This window comes from Phyllostomus discolor, chromosome 5, assembly GCF_004126475.2.
Source record: "Phyllostomus discolor isolate MPI-MPIP mPhyDis1 chromosome 5, mPhyDis1.pri.v3, whole genome shotgun sequence".
Taxonomy (NCBI): Eukaryota; Metazoa; Chordata; class Mammalia; order Chiroptera; family Phyllostomidae; genus Phyllostomus; species Phyllostomus discolor.
The window spans coordinates 122,574,818-122,597,673 of record NC_040907.2 but is presented as its reverse complement, the minus strand read 5'-3'; the positions used below and the strand labels follow the sequence as shown (position 1 = coordinate 122,597,673).

Below are 22,856 nucleotides of genomic sequence, written 5' to 3'. Positions count from 1 at the left end.
TTCTAGTTCCTTTTCCTTTTACTGTTGAGTATACAATCAGCTTTTTGGTATCTTCAGAAATCCTATTGAGATTTTGATTAAGGTTGCAGTGAATCTATGAATCTACTTGGAGAGAATTGCTATCTTAAGAATATTGAGTTTTCTAATCTATGCACATAGTATAGATTTATATAGGTTTTTTTTTTTTTTTAGCAAACTTCTGTAGTGTTTTATGTCTAGGTCTTGGGAATATTTTCTTATATATTTTTAAGTATATTTTATTGATTATGCTATTTGAGTTATTTATTTTCTCCCCTTTCTCCCCCTCTACCTTGCTCCTTCCTTCCCTGACCATTTGCCATTCCCCCTGTGACAGTACCCTCCCGCCTAGTTCTTGTCCATGGGTCGTACATACATGTTCTTTGGCTTCCTCATTTCCTATACTACTTTTAACCTCCTCCTGTCTGTTTTGTACCTACCATTATGCTTCTTGTTTCCTGTATCTTTCCCCCCACGCTCCACCCTTCCTGCTGATAGCCCATCATGTGATCTCCATTTGTGTGATTCTGTTCCTGTTCTAGTTTGCTTAGTTTTTGTTTTTGTTTTTCAGGTCAGTTGCTGATAGTTGTGAATATGTTGTCATTTTACTGTTCATAGTTTTTGATCATCTTCTTTTTCTTAGATAAGTCCCTTTAACATTTCATGTAATAAGGACTTGGTGATGATGAACTCCTTTAACTTGACCTTATGGGAAGCACTTTATCTCCCCTTCTGTTCTAAATGATAGCTTTATGTTTGTCCTGATATGTTTTATTTTTTGATGCTGTTGTAAATGACATTGTTTTCTTAATTTTAATTTTCAACTGTTCCTTGATAGTGTATATCATTATATTAAATTTGTATACATTGATCTTGAATCCTGAGACTTTGATAAAGTCACTGTGTAATCCTAGAGCATTTATGTAGATTCTTACAATTTCATACATTCCTTAAACATGCACAAGTTGGTATCCTACAAAGCCTGAAGAGTGACTCTGTATGGATCTCAGCTCTTTCCACTCTGTCCCTAAAATTTCCTTTCTTCTGACTCTTCTTGAATATTTTTTTTCTGTCCCTAATTTCAGTGAGAATGTCAGGCTCTGTTTGGCTTTTTCCTCCCTGCACCACAGTCTAGAAATTGCCCCCTGGCAGAGAATCCGCGTGATGTCAGGGCTCATTGTTTTCTATCAGAGATCACAGTCCTGCCCTGTCCAGTGTTTGAAAATTCTGTACTGTGTTAGCTTTGTTTTCTAGTTATTCACAACACAAGGATAATTCTGGACCCATTTACTCCCTCAGGGCTAGAGTAGAAGTGAAAGGCAGGTGTTTAAGGATGCACTCACTATACACGTTTAAACAAAGAAACTGGGAAATTTGTTTTAGGTAAAAGAAGAAACATAATCAGAGGTTTTAAACAAGGTTGAATCGCTTACCTGGAGAGTCTGAAATTGTTGTGTTTGTGTCTTTGCATTAGGGCCACTGTCGTTTTCCTCTAATAGACATGCATTAAATGTTTATTGATTAGATGTCAGAATGGTAGGAAACAGATGGATTAGGTGTTGGTTAACACATTGTGTTTGAGATAATGTTAGAGATACGCTAAAATTTTAACAAAACTACTATCAATCGATAAACTTTCAAATAACTGATTTTTAATCCATTTCAACTTTCCTGTTTATAACATCTTTACTTATTCAGCTAGATTATTAAGGGCTTTGAAGCAGTGAGAATGGCTTCTGTTTCTTTTGTGTGTGTACTTTGGCTTAGTAAACTCTTAATTTTAAATTTAATACTGACTTTTGAGTGGAAATTACTGATCAAATGTAAAGGTCTCACATTTTGTCTGTGTCCTAAATATGCAGATGACAAAAATAGCCAGAGCATTAGCTAGTTTCTTATGATGAAATATTGAACAATCAAATTATATGCAACAAACCTGCTGAATATTTTCATTATTTGTTCATTTTGTCTTGCAGGTTTAAGTAATATTTGTTTATAATGAAAACATTTCAATTCATTTAAATTCTGATTATGGAAGTTTTTTAAGTCAGGAATAGGCTTGCTAGTGAGTTGATATAACCCCTTTTTCAGACTATAATTTGAATGTGTACATTTTTATTATAATTAGGCTGAATTACATTATAATGACTTCACTTTCACTAAATGACATTTTCTATTATTTTGATGGCATATAGTTATTTAAATAATCATAGAAAAATTTGCTATTGTCTTTGTACTTTCCTACATAAAACAGACATGGATGATCATTTAACCAAGCTTTCTACATGAGTAAAATTAATGTATAGAACAACACATATTCTCAGCTGTTGTATTTATACTTTCTCTAAGTCTGGATTAAAGTATTTAAAATCTATTAGCCATTGATATTGATGCATTTTAAAATATTAGCTATTTCATGTGATTTATTCATTTTAAAAATGGATTGAATATATGAAAGATTGAATAGATTAATTTAAAATATTATTATTCTTTATACAGAATGATTGATTTAGTTACAGTATCTTTGGCCCACTCTTTAATTCTGAAAATTTTCTATCTTAAAGAAAAGTAGCAAGAGTAGTAAAATGAACTACTCTATATTCTTCACATAGATCTGCCAATTATTAAAATTTCATAACATTTGTTTTCTCTTTCAGGAATATATATTCTTGAACCATTTTGAATTACTCATCTCCTGTTTGAGAAATTTTGAGTTGATACAGTTCTTTTTGTGTAATAGGTAGTATTCAAATTTCAATAATATTAGTAGTATCCTTATAGCTATTTGATTTTATTCTTAACCTAGTATCCAGTAAGAATTACATATTGCACGTATTTGTCATATTTCTTTACTTTGATCTGTAATAGTTCTTCCTCCCACCTGTTTTTGGAGGAGGGCAGTTCTTTCTAGGTATTTCCTTCTTTTAAGAAGACTTGCCAGTTGCTTAGAAAATGTGTCATAGTTTGGATTTATTTCATTGTGTTCTCATCGTTAGATTCAGGTTAAACATTTTTGGCATGAATACTACATAAATGATACTGTGTATTTCTCATTGCATCACAGCACAAGACACGTAATATTAGTTTCTTGCCTTATTGATGATGCTAAATTAAACCATTTGTTTAAGACAGTATTCCTCAGATTTTTTGCTTGGAACCTTCTTCCCTTGGCCCGTTCCATATCTTATTGCCCTTATACTGTGGAAGCGTACTTATCAACAGCATCAACTTTATATTCATTTGCTCTATCCTACAATGCATGCAAAATAGTCTTACCAATAGCATTATGAACAGTAAACCTACTGTTAAAAGTTCAGGATTTTAAAATTTTTGTTCCTTATATTAATTAGTATGTTCAAAAGTTGTAATATGTTGACAGGTCATTTGTATTGTCTCTATGTAGTTGTAATTTGATATTTTCTTTGCTTTTAAAATTTCTGTTATATTCAAATTTATCATTTGTTTTTTCTATTTGAATTTGAAATTTAAGTTTAAATTGAATTTCATTTGTGAAAATTATACTTTTTCAAAAGTCAAGTTTATGCCCTGGCCAGGTGGCTTAGTTATTTGGAGCATCATCCTATGCACCAGAAGGTTGGGGGTTCAATTTTCAGTCAGGCGCACACAGAAGTTAGGGTTTCCGTCCCCAGTTGGGGTGTGCATGTGGGGGTTGCAGTGGCTGGAGATTTCACTGGAGAGACCCATGGGATCCTAGAATGTACACAAGCCCGCCCACCCCAGAATCAGCACCAGAAGGGGCCACTTTGCTTGTGGGTAGCAGGGGAAGTGACTGAAAGGCAGCTGAAGAGCTGAGCAAGCAGCATTGTTCCCTCTCTGGTCCCTCCTCCACATATAACATCACAATGCAGCAAAGTGGGTTGCTGCACCCTGGCTAATAGCTAAGCCTTTGCCCCTTACAATGTAACAGGTGCACAGACACACAAAAAATGGCCCAAATGAAAGAATGGATCAAAACTCCAGGGGGAAAAAAAAACAACTAAGTGATAAGGAGATAGCCAACCTATCAGATGCAGAATTCAAAACACTGGTAATCAAGGTGCTCACAGAAATGATTGAGTACGGACACAAAATAGCAGAAGTGAAGGGTATGAAGATGAAATAAAGAAAAATATACAGGGAACCAACAGTGAAGGGAAGGCAACTGAGACTCACATCACTGATTTGGAAGAGAAGGAAGAAATAAACATTCAACCAGAAAAGAATGAAGAAACAAGAACTCAAAAAAAATGAGGAGAGTCTTAGGAACCTGAATGTGAGTCACCAGTAATTTTAAATATTCAGTGGCCATAGTAAGAAACTAAAAAGAAACAAAACTAATTTAAAAGAAAATACCTGTGCATATGTTGCCTTACATTTGTAAACACTTATCTTCAGGATAAATCCCTAGAAGTAGGATTGCTAGATCATCAGAAAGTTACTGTATCTTTTATCTTACAGTTTTCTCCGTGTTATCTTTTGTTTCTGTTATCATCCCTTTAACTTTCAGATATACCCGCATTTCTTTTATTCACCAAATGTTTGAGAATGTGATATATTTTGTATCTTTTGGCTTCCTTTGTTGAGTATTTTTTTAAACTGTAAGTCTTAGAAACAGAATACATGGTGGCTTTAGAATTGCTAATTGGAATCCTTAGCAATTTAAGCTAATTATGAAATGTAATGTTTCATGTCAGTGAAAAATATGTACTTTAGAAGAAATCCAGTTATTACTTTATTGCAAAGAAATTAATATGAGACTAATGAAAGATGAGATGTTAAAACTAGAAGTTTTAACTTTTTTTCTGTGTTTTTAAAATTTTATTACATTTATTGGGGTGACATTGATTAATAAGGTTATATAGATTTCAAGTGTACAATTCTATAATGCATCATCTGTATATTGGGTTCTGTGTTCACCAGCCAAAGTTGTCTCCTTCCATCACCACATATCTGCCCCTCTTTAACCTCCCTTCACCCCCTTTCTCTCTGGCAACCACCATACTGCTGTCTGTGTCTATGAGTTGTTTTTTTTTTTGTCTTGTTTGTTGCTTTCTGTTTTATATCCCACATATGAGTGAAATCATATGATTCTTGATGTTTTTTGTCTGACCTATTTTGTTCAGTATGATATTCTCAAGATCCATCCATGAGTGGCACTATTTCATCTTTTCTTATGGCTGAGAATTTTAAAAAATAATTTATTAGACATAAGTGTAGTTTAGCTTAATATATATCAGTTACTACAAGTATGACAATAATAGTGACAAGCACAGCTAATGCAAATTATTTACTGTGTGGTGTGCTTTAGGCTCAGTAATGCTTATACCTTAACTTACATTATTTAATTTAATTCTCAACACCTTTGTGAGGTGTATTTACAAATTATTTTCATTTGCAGGTGAGGAAATTGAAGTGTAGAAATGCTAAGAGACATGTTGTTACTCATGCAACTAATAAGTGACGGAGCCAAGATTTGAACCTAGATAGTCTTCAGTATAGAATCTGGGCTTTTAATGAATTACATGGCTACACTACTTCTATTGGTAATCACTATCACTTTTCTCTATCAAGTCCCATTGACCTCAGTTCTATTTGACTAGGTTCTGAGTTTGTAACCAATGTGCTTTCTCTTCCCAAAAGTAGTGTAATAAGATCTTATGTGGTTGTTATATCAAATTTGTTATCATAAGTGGTAGTACAGGTTTGGAATTCCATTCATAATAGCCACAGCTGCTAATAAGGTATTCCTTTTATACCCCTGTCTATGGCAGAATACTGAATTATGGTGCACCATTTTCTGAATTACTAAAATTATTTATGTTTCTGTTTTTCAGTGGATGATTCAGAAGCCACAGAAAGCAGCAACATTTTTTGGATGCATTGGGATAGATAAATTTGGGGAGATCCTGAAGAAAAAATCTGCTGAAGCCCATGTTGATGCTCATTACTATGAGCAGAATGAACAACCAACAGGAACTTGTGCTGCATGCATCACTGGTGGCAACAGGTCAGTGTAATTCTGGGGGAAACTTATACTGACTGGTTATTTAAATACTGGTAAAATCCAAATTCCATTCTATATTTGGAATTTAGATTTATGTTTATAGTTGCTTTTAATATTAAATAAGCTCTTAATTATATTGTTTTTCCTTTTTAAAAAATACTGCCTTTGTTGAGCCTGCTGTTGTCTTCATGAGGTAAAATGAAATGAAATTTTTTAGATTATCTAGTCTAGAGTCTACAAGACATTTTACTCAATGCCTTGTAGCTAGTTTTTTTGCCAAACTGGGATTAGAAAGAAATATTCTTTTTCACCATATCTTGAGATTGAAATATTAGAATACACACATACATATACATATTCATATGTTTTTTTAACATAATGCTACATTATATCCAGTCTCATGTGAATTAGGTCATCTAAGGCATTTCTGGCAAAGAGTCATTCATCCATATTAAACAACTTCAGTCGTGAGTAATGCACCACTCAAGAAATAACTCTTTGCCATGGCCAGGTGGTTCAGTTGGTTGGAGTATCATCCCATACACCAATAAAGTTGTGGGTTCAGTTCCTGGTCAGGGCACATACCTATGTTGTGGGGTTCAATCCCCAGTTGTGGCACATATGGGAGGCAACTTATTTCTTCCTTATGTTTCTCAGTCATATTTGTTTCCCTCTCTTGCCTTTGCTTTTTCTCTCTAAAAATCGATAAACATATCATCAGGTTAGGATACAAAAAAGAAAAACAGCCCATTGCATTTCTATACAATTTTACTTAATAAAAATTCTTTTCTATGTGAACTTTGAATATGTCCTATACGGCTTTCCAGGCGTTGGTTGTATTTGTCTTTTACAATTGCATGGAGGTTTTCCTTCAGTACATTCATACATTGCTAACAGCATTATTACCATATTGCTCATCAGCATAGGCTTTTTTTTTCCTTTGCAAGGGAAAAACAAAGTCTAAGTGTTGTTAGAATCACCAAAGATGATCTTTTTTAGTGATTTACTAGAAATTTTATATTCCTGTCTCTCTTCTTTTCCCTCCTTTCTTATTTGCCACTTTTCCTTCTTTTCTTCCCTTCTCACTCTTCCTCTTTTTTAATACCCCTTTCTTAACCTCTTTTATTTTTGCTTACTCTTTGACTTCCAGCAAATGTGTGTTAAGAAAATGACACTTTTCTGGGCAGTAGTCATTAAATAACTAAAATGTAATGTTCAAAAATAGTGTTAAAATCTTTCAAATGCTCTTGTGATTTTATTTTTTTATGTATAAAAGAATGTTGTGATTTTAAAGTTTAATAAGTAAACCATCTGTTGTTGAAACATATTTGAAATATATTTATTTAGACCTTTCCCCTTTTTAGTTTTTCTAAAACCAACGCTAATTTCCCATTAGACAGATGTGGATCAAGTTTTGCCTCTGCCACTGCTCAGGCTAGAGTAAAATTGGTAAATTATTTGTGTTGCTAAATTGTTATTTTAAAGAGTAGTTCTGTCAGTATTAGTTCTCCCAGATGTTAACAGCTTAATTTATATACTAATATTATGGTTATGATGATTAGTACTGTTCAAATAATATTGGATATCAGAAACTGGGGAACTCTTCCCCATCTAACTCATTATCCAAATTGTGGAACCTAACAGATTTAAATAAATTGTTTTAAATAGGACTGGTAACTCTTACTACCACTTCGCAAAACTCAGCAATCAAAGAGTTTAGATATGCAATATTTTTCTTAATTCAGGTTCTCATTCTCCAAACTCTGAACCAAATAATTTGCATAATGAGAATTCTTGTATTTTTCTTTTGGAAAAACTATGTAGTTTCCTATCAAAGAGTAGCTTTATTATCAAAATAGAGTTTAGTAGCTGATCCTGATACTGGTGAAAATGGGTTCATGTGGAAGGAATTTGAAAGGGCACACTTGTAAAAGAAGTTTAAGTATAGTGGCAAGATTTATTGGGGTGAAGGAAAATAATACACCCCCTGGAGTGTAGAAGGTAGACAGGCTGTAGCAGCAATTGCCCTGAGATCCCCGATAATTCTTCATATATTTTCTTGGTTTTCAGGAAGGCAGGTTTTTTTTCAAAGTGTCCAACCTGCTTCCTGGGGTGCTTATGCTGGACCTTCCCCCTAACCAATCCCTTTTTTGAATCTTCCAGGATTCCATGCCATCATCCAATCTCATTCTTTTCCCAGGCTTCACCTAGCACCTTTATGTTGCCATTTTGGCTCTTACTACACATTCACCAAAACTCTGCTGTGTCATTTGGTTTCTACTGCTCATGCACTTACCCCCTCCTGCGTCATCCTGGCCTGTACTGCACATACCTTGCAAAGGAATTTCCCCTGCTGTTTTTATCTCTTCCTTGGTTATCCCCGCTAGCTGATTCTTCTTGCCCACTTCAGGGATTAAGTACCCTCATGGAGGATGTGGCTGACCCCTATAAAGCCTGTGAATGCTGTGCCTTCCTGGTGAATCAGGCTTATTGTCCAATTCCACTACCTGGTCGATTAGGCATTATATTTGATTCAACTTTCTAGTTTATTAAGCTTAAAGTCTGATTCCATTTGCTCACTTCCTTTATTAATAACTAGTTAGCTACCTATGCTAATTCCACTATTGTTTGCTTTTATTTATTTTCTAAGATTTTATTGGTTGGTTGGTTGGTTTATTTATTTAGAGAAGAGAAGGGAAAGAGAAAGAGAGGGAGAGAAATATCAATTGGTTGCTTCTCGTATGCGCCCCAACAGGGACCAAACCTACAACCCAGACAGGTGCCCTGAGTGGTAATTGAATTGACCACCTTTCATTTTGCAGGACAACAAGCAACCAGCTGTGCCACACCACTCTGGCCCATTTTTTATCTAGTAACTACTTTTGTCAGAATTTTGCTGAAGTCATGATTACTTAAACATATTTTTATAAATCAGGACTAATTATTCTGACTTTGTAATATAGTTATTTGCGTCTAAATATATTGATGCATATTATTCTTATTTTCATTTAATTGAACATAAACAGATGTATCCTCAGATGTAAATATGCTAATTAGTTGGCATATGGATGAACAGAAATATGTTTTGTAGGAGAATTGACTTACTCTTTTCTTAACAGAGAAGTTAATATTACCCCAATCTTAAGTGATAAGAGGTTATATATGCAATTTTTTAGCCATAACTGCTACCATTGATTATAAAAGTGAAAAACTGTCAAGCTCTTTTCTAATTGCTGAGTCAGAATGGGAAGGAAAATATTTTTACTAATTTTTATGTAATATAAATAATAATTATTTCATTAAGTTTTTAATTATTGAGCAATAATAAAAACTTCTTATGTGGCATTTGTAGGAAGATTTTAAATGTAGTATCCTGCTTAGAATTTTTAGCTGTTAAACTGGACCAGGGCGTAGAGTTTTCAGCTGTGGAAACTAGTTTAAATTTATTTCAGTCCTTAATATGTAATGTTTTGCAAATTAATTACACATAGTAAATACGGTTTGATATTTGAGTATTTTGTTAAATCAATCCCATACTTGGCTTTTAAAGCATTAGGTTAAATAATAAATGTACAGTATGTTGATACTTAAAAACTGAAGTTTTTATTTGCATATTTTTATGCATAATGACATTGTAGCTTTTTTATTTCTTTTTGTAGCTTTTTTATTTCTTAGCTGCATTTTGAACTATTAAAATGTAGAGAGTAGATAATCTTATCATTTAAGCATAAAAAGGAAACTTAAATACCATGTTTTCAAAATAACAGGTGGTATTTAAAACAAGTATTAACATTATTGTTTATCTCAAAGGCAACACAGAATTATCAGTTTTCAAAATATTAATTTTATTCACATTTATTGAAATAAATATACAGCAATTTTAAAGAATTAAAATGTAAAACAAAGTTTGCAGAAATTATTGTTAATTAACTGTGTAGAAATGCATGACAGTTGTTTGCAATAAAAAGAGTTAGTTATTTATATATGAAAGAAAACCTACTTGACTTTTGTTGTTCTTGTTTTAGGTCCCTTGTGGCTAATCTTGCTGCTGCCAATTGTTATAAAAAAGAAAAACATCTTGATATAGAGAAAAACTGGATGTTGGTAGAAAAAGCTAGAGTTTATTATATAGCAGTAAGTATTTACCTAATTCAAATTTCTGGTATATATTTGCACTATAAATTATAGTTGTTAGCTAATGTAAAATTTTTAATAATTGTCTTTTAACTTATCCGGCAAATTATTTACTCATTTCAAAGCATGTGTTCACTATTAAAAATAAAAAACAGTAATATGATCATTCTGTGGTAACATAATTATTATTTACCTTCAAATTTACCTCTTTTTAGATACATTTTATATATAGATATTTCTTAGCCAAGTATTGAATTCTACATTAAATCAGTTTTTAAGATCTTTTGAAGTAATTTTGCAAATTAAAAAAAAATAATTTTGGACTACTTGTGAATGATACATGCATTTTATGGGGAAATAGTAGTATGAACATTCACTGCAAACAACTTTAGCTTATTTACCTAAAAAATCTTAATTGCTATTTATTCCATAGCAATTACCATGACACGTTTTAATTTAATACTTCAGAAACATTGATTGTGACAAATCTCTTAAATCTGGAAATAAGGGCAGCATGTAATTTGAATTATTCAGTCTTCTGACATAAAAAATAATTGGTAAGAATTTATTTCTAAGATAAGACTGGTCTAAAAATCCTCCTGAATTAATTACCCCATGAATAGCTTGTTTTTATTTAATATGAATTAAATGTGGCTGATTTTAAATTAGTAGACATCTATGAAAAGATAAAAGTACCTCATAAGCATATAATATATGATTTTGATATAACAGCTCTGCCACTCACTACCTGATCTGTGAAACATCTGGTAAGACGTGTAAAAAATTGATTATCTAATAGGAATGTGTTTATTGAAAATACAATTATTTCTTTCAGTCTAGTGTTAATGTCTGCTACTGCATGTTTATGTGCACTGCTGTAGGCTTTACAAGGTTGTTATCGATTCCTCTCTACAGCGAATCCTACCCCTTTATGACTGTTAAATAAATGCTTACATTGAGAGGATTATATAGAGGAAAGACATGTTACGCTTCTGCCAGTTTGTGAGAAAAACATTTGAAAAACTAAAAAATTTTCTTTCTTGATCATCTATTTTATTTTGCAGAATGTTCTTTTGTTGATTAATTTCTTGGTAGCATATTTTTGTAGTGTAGCTTTTTAGGGAGATTTGTATATTATTTTGAACTGCCTTACACTTGAAAGTCTGATTTCAGAGAGCACATGGTTTAAATTTTGGCATTATTTGTTATATTGTTTATGCTGACTATGATGTATGACTATATATTATGATGGAAAATTATTTTTAACTGAGAGTTATAATTGTATTTCAATATATAATAATTGGATCCCGAGTTACCAACTAACTTGGAAACAACTCATAGTTTTAACAGTTACGCACATGCAACCCATCCAGCCAGATTTGGGTGAATGGGATTCTTCTAAGTGCCATTTTTGTATAAACTATGAAGGGATTAGTTTTGGTCAAGTTAATAACTGAAAACTGAACTATTTTTGAAACTCGAGTAGTATATTCCACTAGAAACAAGTATCTAAGTAAATGGATTCCAGCTGATATCTCTGAAGATAGCTGTCAGCTCTTAGCTTCTATTTCAGCAGTTTCATCAAAAGAATGCTCTTCTACATTTCTCGGTAAATCTATGATTTGCTCAGAGTTTAGCTATTTAAAAATAGTTCTGAAAATAATAGACTGATATTGGATACCTTGGATGCTTTTATTATTTGTGGATGTTCAACAAATGTTCATTTTGCTAACAACTAAACAATTTTGCTTATTAAAATTTGTGAAATATGTTCTGAAAAGTAATATTATTTCTATGAAGACATTTCTGCATTTTTTATTTTTAAGATTATTTATTTATTAATTTTAGAGAGAGGGGGAGGGAGAAAGAGAGAGAGAAACATCAATGTGTGGGAGAAACATCAATCAGTTGCCTCTTACATGCCCACAACTGGGGACCTGGTCTGCATGCAGTCCAGGCGTGTGCCCTGACCAGAATTGAATCTGTAACCTTTCAGTTTGTGCCCAACCCACTGAGCCACACCAGTTAGGGCCATTCTGTAGTTCTTTTAAATCTTTAATTCCCTTTGAACACAGATCCAGTCTAGTCTTTTTTTTTTTTTTAAAGCATATTCTCAAAGCAAAATGTTATTTTAAAATTTATTTTGTTTTTTATTTTTGTTGAATTTATGTGGATCACATTGGTTAGTAAAATTATATATAGATTTTGTGTTCTCCACCCCAAGTCAAGTCTCCTTCCATCACCATTTATCCCCCCTTTCCACATTTCTACCTCCCCCAACTGCCGTTCCCTCTAACAATCACCATACTGTTTTGTTGTCTATGTCCATGAGCCTTCTTCTTTTTATTCTGGGTGAGAAGGGTTAAGGGATCAAACTAAAATTTTAGATTGAGCAAGTATATCAGTATTTAACCAAATCAAGTGGACTGCTCCGTACTTTCAGAGTCTATAGGGTCAGCAATCTTCTCAAATCATCATCATAAACTCCTGATTTTTTAACAAGTTGAAATTCTGGGGGCTCTTTAATTACACAAAGTTCTTCTTGATCTAAGGAAGCAGTTCAGTATATCTATTCAATAAGTTTCCAAAATTAAGACATCTGTCTGCATTATGTAAAGTAAGCCAGATCATCTACATACTCAGTAGTTTTTGTTCTCACTATTCTATAAATTAGTAATGGTCATGAGCATCAAGAAAATTCAAAACCTTGATAATTTTCTTTGTCACATAATCCAGTGAAGCTGCAATGCAGAGTTCACATAAAAATGGTCTGATAAATTGAAATGGAATATGCATATTTCAGTATTCTCCTTTGGTTTAAATAAAGTGTTGGCTTTTTTTTTTTTACCTCCTTTATAGCAGGCGTCCCATTTATGGCATGTAAACTCAGTTTGTCCAAGTTTAAACCAAATTCCTTGTTAGTAGGTGATTAGGGATCACTGGTTATGTGATAGCTGATTATATTTTTTTAAATCTCAGGTACTCTTTACATTAGCAACAGATTGGCATATATCCTGTTTCTTTTTTTACAAGAAATATTTCTTACAAGGTTTATGAACAAGATTGGGAAATTAGAGACATTAGATCTTCCTATTTATTTCCTTTTTAACACAACATTAATGTGCTATGAAAAATGAGAAAATTAGCACTCCATGTTTCAACTTGCCTCTTGATTTTGGGTAGTTATATTTTTACTTTATTGTTACATTTTCAGATTTTAAACATTTGCATTATGTTCTATAACCATAATTCCTACAGTCTTAATTCTACACTTAAATGAGTAAATGGTTTCCAAGTACTTTACACCATTTTCCCCATTCCTTTATTGTTTATTATGATTGGCTGCATTTTATCATCATTTTTCCTTCAAGGAAGGCCTCAGAGCTCCTGTCTTCTTGATTTTTTTTAACTTTATTTTTATTGTTGACACTATTGCAGATATCCCTATTTTCCACCATTTTTCCCACCTCCACCTGCTCCATCAGTTATTTACTTTTTGTTGCTTTTGTCCATTAATGACAACATGTTTGATATAATATTTTTTGAAACAAAGTACTCTATAGACATTGCTTTATTGACTTCTAGAACTTTTTATGGTAAATCTAAGTCAAGGTTGATTTAATTCTCTTTATTCATGTTTTTTTCTACTTACTTTGTATTTCATTTACTTCTCTTTCAATCCTCCCATCCTTCGTCTCTTTTTTAAATGTTTTATTGATTATGCTATTACAGTTGTCCCATTTTCTTTCTCCCATTTATCCCCTGCCTCCCTGCACCCCCATCCCACCAGCATTCCCCCACTTTAGTTCATGTCCATGGGTCATACATATACGTTCTTTGGGTTTTCCATTTCCTATACTATTTTTAACCTCCCCCTGTCTATTTTGTACCTACCATTTATGCTTCTTATTCCCTGTACCTTTTCCCCCTCTCTCCTCCTCCCTCTCCCCACTGATAACCCTCCATGTGATCTCCATTTTTGTGGTTATGTTCCTGTTCTAGGTGTTTGCTTAGTTTGTTTTTGTTTGTTTGTTTTTTAGGTTTAGTTGTTGACAGTTTTGAGTTTGTTGTCATTTTACTGTTCATAGTTTTGATCATCTTCTTTTCCTCAGATAAGTCCCTAACATTTCATATAATAAGGGCTTACTTGTGATGGCCTTTGTACTCTCACCACTGTGGTCTACCCTGACAGCTCTATCTCCTCTGGGCTCCACTCCAGTACCTGCTCCTTGTGCTTTAACCTGGGAACTCTCTCAAAGCAGTAAGCTGATTCAACTTTTTGGCTCACCTAGACTGTTTCCCATCTCTCAAAGATGCTTACTTTTAATTCTTGATGTTTACTGTTTTGAGAATCATTGTTTCATTCATCGAGTCTGTTTTTGTAGTTTCAGGCTGGAGAATAAATCCAGTTCCTGTTCTCTCCTATCTTCGGCCTTGCGTTAATTTTTAAAAGGAAATCTATTGTTATCTTTATCATTGTTCCTCCTTATCTAATGGATCATTTTTACTCTGTCAGCCTTTAAGATATTCTCTTATTTATTGGTTTTAAGAAATTTTGTTATGATGTACCTTGGTAGAGATTTCTTTTTCTTTCTGGTTATTGGGGTTTGTTCAGTTTGGAAAATTTTCTGTACATAAATGTTCCCTGTTCACACCTGTCCACCATAGAGGACTCTATTTAATATTAGACTTATCAAAGCTATCCCATAATTCAGTGATGCTCTTTTCATTTTTTCTATTTTATCTCTATCCTTCTTTTTGTATAATTACTGATCATTTCTATTGCATCTGCCATTAATCCCACCTAGTGTATTTTTATTCCAGACAATAGTTTTATCTCTGGAAGTTTGATTTGGGCCTTTGTTACTCCTGTCATGTCTACTTTACATCTCATGTTTACATCTGCTAGTTCTGAATTATGGAATATAGTTATAAAAACTTTTTTATTTCCTTGTCCACTAATTTGATCACATATGTGTTTTTATCTGGCTCTTATCTTGGCATTGGGTTGTTTCCTCATATACGTGTACTGAAGACTCAGTGGGAAACCCCTGTAGATCTCCACAGTTCTCCTTTGTAGCTCTCTCCTGTCCATTGTTCTGCCCGTGTATGTGCTAGGCACCTTGGCCTCCCTGAATGTGGGACTACTAGACTCTGTTCATATTCTCTCTGCCTGCACTGCAGCCTGCAACTCTCTCCAGGGAGTAAGTTTCAGTAATTGTAGGGATCACCTTATTTGGTCCTTTCTTTAATTATTGTCCAGTATCTGAATATTGTGGTTTCATGTATTTTGTCCATTTTTATAGCTGGTTTTTATAGGGAGGTGTAAATCCATTCCTTATTTATTCCAACTTGGTCGGAAGTGGAAACCCCCAGGTTGACTTTGTTTTTCCCTTTTTAGATGACTCCCTTTTTCTGCAAAATTGCCTAACTTTTTTCTTAGAATTTGAACCTGTTAATAACTTATCATGATATATCTCTGTGTCCACTGTTCTGTACTGATTTTTCCTGGAACAAGTTATTTATTTTAAACTGTACATTCAGTTGTCAGTTAACCTAGTTATTCCTTCTTTTCCTATCCCCAAATTTTATTTTTCTCCCTTACACTATTTGAATGTCTGAATGACCAAAATCATTACTAATAAATGTGTTACAGAGAATAATCAAGTAACAGTGGAAATCCCAAATTGTGGTGAGAAAGTAGTCTTAAATTAGTTTTGTGAACCTCAAAAGCTCCCCAAAATGTTTTTGTGGATTCTATAAAATCCTCTAGCTCCCATTTTATTGTTTAAAAATAATTTTAAGAGCTTTCAGCTAATACTGTCTAGCCATTCATCTGTGTATAATTACTAATGTTACAGTAATTTTTTCTAATATTTTCAATCAAACTTTTATAATGTTTTGGACTACATTGTGAATACAGTAGGATTTTGCATAGAAATCTATGCATTATTTCTAATAACTTTTTTTCATGAGGAAAAGTGTTCTTACAAGTTTCAGATACACTGGAAAGCACAAATCAGCTTGCAAGTTTAGACTTATTATAGGGAGAATTTTAAACTTTGGAGATTAATACAAGATACAAGTTGAACAGTGTTTTCAGTGCCTTGTGACTTATGTTGCATAAACTAAATCAGCTGCGCATGTACTCTTTCTTACTCACTGAAATGAATCACTATACACCTGAAACTTACATAGTTTTATTAACCAATGTCACCCCAATTAATTTAATAAGAAGTAAAAAATAAATGAAATTAATTACTGTAAATGAAAGAGTAGTGAATTGTCAATAATTGTCTGAGAATACTAGACTTGGAGTTTGAATTTTCTTTTGGCATCTATGCCTGTTTCCTTCTTTCTGTGATTTTTCCAGTTCCCATGGCTTATCCCAGATCTTCTGTTTACCTCTCTGTATTTATTTTTACAACTCCATCTTGACTGATTTTATCTCTTCTTAGCCTAGAATCTTACCATTTGGGGGAAGAAGGTTTTTGTGAGGGTAGGGTTTTCAAGTGTTACTAAAGTTTGCTTTTGGGGTAAAGGAAGGTATGATTATAGGCAGATGGAGGAAATATGGTTTGGAGAAGTGTACAACTTAGAGGGAAGGAATAGAGTTAATACTTGGGAAAAAAAAAAGAATGTTTGTATATAAAGGACAAGTATTGATTAGTAATAACTATGTGCTGTGGTTGGGTTTTTGACTAAAATCCTTACTGATGTCATGAGTAATGATGTATATTCAAACTGTTATTTAGACTCAGTTATATGTAATATCTTTGTCAATAATCTGTAAGCAATAACTAAAGTCTGTAAATGAGATGTTAAGATAAACCACAAGAAATCTAGTCTAAGGAATCATATATTTGAAATTTTACTGTTAAAAGTAAAACATTGAATAATGAATTAGGATTAATATATCATGAAATATATAATCACTATTTTTTACATATTTGTTTACCTTTTCATAATATTTGCAAAAAGATATGCCTATACAAAACCTGGTTATGGGGTGGGGAGTATTGAATGTGGGAGGTGAGGGGTGGGTAAGACAGGGGAGAGTAATGGGAGGGAAATGGGGTTAACTGTAATTGAACAACAAAAAAATATGAAAAATGGTTTTGATTATGCTCAAAAATTAGTATGTGTCATCTGGCAATCTTACCTCTGTCAGGAAAAATTTTTAAGATGGTTCTAATGAAAGTGAATGAATTTGTCCTATGATGCTAACGTAAGTAGAAATTTGGAATAACATAAAAAGAAAGGAAAGATAGCAATTACTTTAATATATATATTTGAGATTTACTACCCCATCAAGCTCTACCCCCCAAAAATTCTTTATAGTTGAAAAAATTTTAATAAAATATTGACAGTTACTTAAACTCATTGCCTTAAATGATATTATACCATAGGAAATGACCTTGTAATGTCACCCTTTAAATCTGTACAATTATAATGAATATACTTTGTCAGAGTAAGGAAACTGATAGATTTTTTTTAATGTAAGCTATTTTGTGAATGACAATTTAGCATGTCACAGTTCTTTATGAAAAACATTTAGATAGAATTCAAAGCAGTTTTGGGATTTTATTAATCTTTATGATATTCTGAGATTATTAGTTCAGGAGATAGGGTGGTTGAACTGCCTCTGACTTTTCATTTTATCCATGTTCTAAATTCAATTTTTGAACTCTAATGTATGAGAATCCCTATTATATTGATCACCATATTTGACTTTGCTCTTGTATTTTTTGCTCAAGTATTTGACCATCCTGTTCTGGACTACTCATTAAGCCTTTATATGAAAATGTCCTTGTAGGTGACCTTAACTATTATATTTATAAATTTTTAAAAAGTAAATGAGGAAAAATGTATTTTTTCCTATCTGGAGCATTTCATGTTTGTGTATAATTCCTGACATTTAGTTTTATGCACATCTTGGTCATGCATGGGTTTAGAATTTTATGTGCCAATTTGACACTCCTTCATGTAAAGCCCAAAATAATGTGGTAAAGACATCTTTCTTTAACTCAGACAGAATATGGAGAGATACAAAAAAAAAGACTATTTATTATGTTGCTTTTTAATATTAGCATTAGAGTTCAATTTTTAATTTTAAACAAATTTCCATATGCTGCTTATGTTCAGTGAATCACAGAAATGATTATTATTCTTACTTCATCCTTAACAGGGACAGTCTTTGATTCTTGTTAGAAAGTGTTTTAAATGGGAATGTGATTACAGAAATTCTGTTTGTATTCATTTCCAGTTTGTCTAGAATTCTTTTTTTGGCAGGTTAAATTCTAACAGTATCATTTTTTAGTGATACTAATACTTTGTAATTTTTATAGATAAGTAACTATTCAAAATAGGCAAATTACTCCTATATTTCTGCAACTTAAGTTTTTTTTGGAAGCTATCAAATGTAAAACTTTACCTAAGATGCGGGAAGTCTGTAGAATATTAAAGTTCTTTTTAGTTAATCCGCATAATCTTTTTACCTGTTAGGAGTAAGATAGCATTGGTTAAAGAAGCTTTGAGCTCTAAAGATAAAGATTGGGAGTTTTTGTGTTTTAAACTTGTGGCATTATAATGAAGTCTTGGATTTTATGTGAAGTTGGAACCCAAACCACACTATGTGCTAATTGCTTCAGAATGGTAAGAAAATAAACATATGTATGGCACTTAGTTGTTAAGATAGTAGGCCCTTATATAGAGCCCGAAATGAATTAACAAACCATCTACAGAAATGTTTCCACTTCATTTACTTTATTTATATATTTCAGACCAACCAGTAATTGCTTGGGAAAATGAAATGTTTACTAAACCTCTTTAATAAACATGATTAAGAGAGGGATAATTTATAAATATTATGACAGCAATGTACATTTTTATGTGCTAGTTGTCATTTCTTTGAAATTGTGTATAAACTGGACAAAAACAGTTTAGTATCTGTAGAAGTGTATCTGTTTTTCTAACATATTTTACTGTACACATAGAATCTCTACAGCTTAATATGGTTTAGACCATATGTTCTGTTGTCTCTATCCTTCTAGATAAATAAAACTGGATTTAATCTTTCTATAACAGCTTTCTTGATATATTTATATACCATAAAGTTTACCTGTTTAAAGTATACAGTTCAGTGATTGTTAGACTATTTAGAGTTCTGCATCCATTACTATAATCTAATTTTAGAACATTGCATCCACACAAAAAGAAACTTTGTGACATAGCAGTTACTTCCCATGGCCCCTGGATTCAGTCTTTTTTTTTTTTTCATCATTTTTTTCAATTACAGTTAACATACAATATTACATTGGTTTCAGGTGTACACCCCAGAGACTAGACACTATACAGCTCTTTAAGTGATCAAGTGATCATTCTGATAAACACCACACCCATCTGACCCCACAGATAGCTACCAGAATATCACTGACCACATTCCGTATGCTGTACCTCACATCCCCATGACGATTTTGTAACAACAAATTTGTACTTCTTAATCCCTTTACCTTTTCACCCATCCCCCCAGTGCCTTTTCCATCTGACACTATCAAAATTTTCTCTATATCTGAGTCTGTTTCTGTTCTGCTTGTTCATTTGTTTTTTAAGATTCAATTGTTGATAGATATGTATTTATTGCTATTTTATTGTTTATATTTTAGATTTCTTCTTCTTCAAGAAGACTCTTTAACATTTCATTTAATACTGCCTTGGTGGAGATGAACTCCTTTAGCATTTTCTTGTCTGGGATGCTCTTTATCTGTTGGATTCTAAATGATAGCTTTACTGGGTAGAGTAATCTTGGTTGTAGGTCCTTGCTTTTCATTACTTTGAATATTTTTTGCCACTCTCTTCTAAGCTTGCAAAGTTTCTGTTGAGAAATCAGCTGACAGTCTTATGGGAGCTCCCTTGTAGGTAACTAACAGCTTTTCTCTTGCTGCTTTTAAGATTCACTGTTTGTCTTTAACCTTTTGCATTTTAATTATGATGTGTTTCGGTGTGGGCCTCTTTGGGTCCATCCTGTTTGGGACTCTGTGCTTCCTGTACTTGTATGTCTGTTTATTTCACCAGGTTGGGGGTATTTTCTGTCATTATTTTTTCACATAGGTTTTCAGTTTCTTGCTATCTTCAACTCCTGATGTGAATATTGGAATATTTGAAGTTGTTGTAGAGGCTTCTTACACTATCTTCATTTTTTGAAATTCTTTCTTCTTTTTGCTGTTCTGATTGGGTGTTTTTTGCTTCTTTGTATTCCAAATTGCCAATTTGATTGTAAGCCTCATTTACTCTATAGTTGATTCCCTGTAAATTATTCTTCATTTCAGTTAGTGTGTGATTCATTTCTGACTTGTTCTTTTTTGTGGTTTCTATGTCTTTTCTCATGCTATTGAAGTTCTCACTAAGTTCTTGAAATTCTTACTAAGTTCCTTGAGCATTCTTATAAGCATTGTTTTGAACTCTGTATCTGGCAGTTTGCTTGCCTCCATTCCATTGAGTTCTTTTTCTGGAGACTTCTCTGTTTTTTCATTTGGGACCTGTTTCTGTGTTTTCACATTTTGGCTGATTCCCTATGTATGTTTCTATGTATTAGGTAGAGCTGCCACATCTCCTGGACTTGGTAGAATGGCCTTGTGTAGTAGGTATCCTGAAGGGCCCAGGGGCACAGACTCCTCAGACACCCCAGTGGGTCATTCCAGGTTTGCCCTGTGTTGTAGTTGAGCCTGGCACCATTGGGAGCGTGCAGTGGAGGACCTGCTGTGCAAGAGTGGAACCCATGGAGCAGGACTTGCTTCAGTGGGGCTTTGCTGCTCACCAAGTCCTCTCCTTGAGTGTGTCACTTGTGAAGGTGGTAGAACTGTTATTCAGCATGGTTTGAAGCTATTCACTGTGTGCTCTGGGGCCTCCTAGGAAGTACAAGATCAGCCACTGCTTGTGCCCTGCCTGGGACCACCCGGCATGACTACAAAGTGATATAGAGATGGCTGCTACTTGTGCTGGGTGTGAGGGTGCCCAGGAGAGGCCGAGCTGCAAACCAAAGCCAGCTGCTGCTAGTGCTGGTCCTGGGGCCACTTAACAAGAGGTATGGGCTATGCAGAGGCCAGATGCTGCTTGTTTGAAAGATTTTAGGAAAGTTTGAAGCATGAGACAAGAAGGCTATTTATGTGGAAAAGCCACTGGAAATAGCTTGGATGGGCCCACAGGTTGGGTGAGATGGGGTGGGGAGGGGAAGGGTCTCAGAGAGTCACCATGGTGGGGCAAATCAAACACTGAGCCAGATTGGTGGAGACTCAGATATGGTGACTGCCTCCCAGCACTATGGTGAGGGGGTGGGGGCAGTCTCAGAAAAGGAACAATGGCCTCTGCCAGTACTTTTGTCTATCAAAATGCTGTCCCCTCATCCCCAGATGTTGCTTGCCATGATGCCAGACAATTCAGTTCCTCCCTGTATGTTTCTGGTTCCTTTCAAGCCCCCATCCCAGTGTTAGAGCTCAGAGGGAGTGAGTCCTAGTAAGTCTATGTGGGCCCTTTAAGAGAAACTACATGGGCCCTGGCTGGGTAGTTCAGTTGGTTAGAGCATCATCCCAAGACACCAAGACTGCAAATTCTACCCCTCAGTCAGGGCACATACAAGGATCAACCAATGGATGCATAAATAAGTGGAACAACAAATTAATGTTTCTCTCTCTCTCTTTCTCTCCTTCCCTCCCTTCTTTCCCTTTTCTTAAAATCAGTCAAGAGGAATTGCCTAGGATTCACGAAGTTTTCTGTCTCACTCAGCCGCAAATTGCTGCTGGTTTTCACAACCAGAAGTTATAGTGACCTCTCTTCCTGGCTCTGGAACCCTGTGCTGGGGGGCCTGTTTTGGGGTTGAGACCCCCCTTCTACCAGTCTCAATGTGCCTTTTTTAAAAAAAATTATCAACTTTAGAAAGAGAGAGGTAAGGAGAGAGAGAGAAAAAAAAAACATCGATTGTTCCACTTATTTATGCATTCTTGTATTTCCTGACCAGGGATCGAATCTGCAACCTTGGTACATCAGTTTGAGCTCTGACCAACAGAGCTACCCAGCCTGGGCTGTGGCTACTTTTTACATCCCTAGTTTTAGGACTTCCATTCTATATTTCAGCAGTTATGAAGAATGGTTATTCTGTAGTTTAGTTGTAATTTTGATGTGGTTACAGGAGGATTTGAGTTCTGCCATCTTGACCAGAAGTCCTAGATTCAATTTTATACCCACAGCTCTCATAATAGTTTCAGTGATATCTAGGTATTATGGCTACAAATAATATAATTGCTCCTAATTAGACAAATAATGAATTATGTCTTTGTTCTATGACATATGTAATGGAAGTCATAATAAATCTATTTTGATTTCTTGCTGTTACCCATTTCTCTTTTGCAGGTGTTCAAAACAGGGTGTTTTAAGCTTATGTTCCTATTTATTTTTACTAGACTTCATGTTACCATGTTTTGGGATCAATTCTTTAAAATACCAATTATTCCCCCCCCCCCCCCATTTGGGTAAATGACGTGTGGTAGATGAAGTTTTTAAAAAATACATATTTGGTAAAGTAGATGAAAAAATGAGAAACCAGGTTTCTTTTCAGTACTTATTCGAGAAGGCAAATTCATATATACACCCATATTTGCTGCTCCCTAATTTCAAATTAACATAGGTTTCTCAGCTATGTAATAGG

At 33.8% G+C, this 22,856-nt stretch overlaps 1 protein-coding gene across 2 annotated transcripts in view; it reads left to right on the top strand.

Moving 5' to 3' along the window:
• ADK (adenosine kinase) overlaps positions 1 to 22,856 on the top strand; it is a 573,035-nt gene that overhangs the window by 273,862 nt on the left and 276,317 nt on the right. For both annotated transcript variants that reach the window (XM_028511304.2, XM_028511305.2), the window contains exons 5-6: positions 5,853 to 6,025; positions 10,048 to 10,156. In XM_028511304.2, the coding sequence (XP_028367105.1) occupies positions 5,853 to 6,025; positions 10,048 to 10,156 (282 nt within the window). The remainder of the gene's footprint in view (positions 1 to 5,852; positions 6,026 to 10,047; positions 10,157 to 22,856) is intronic.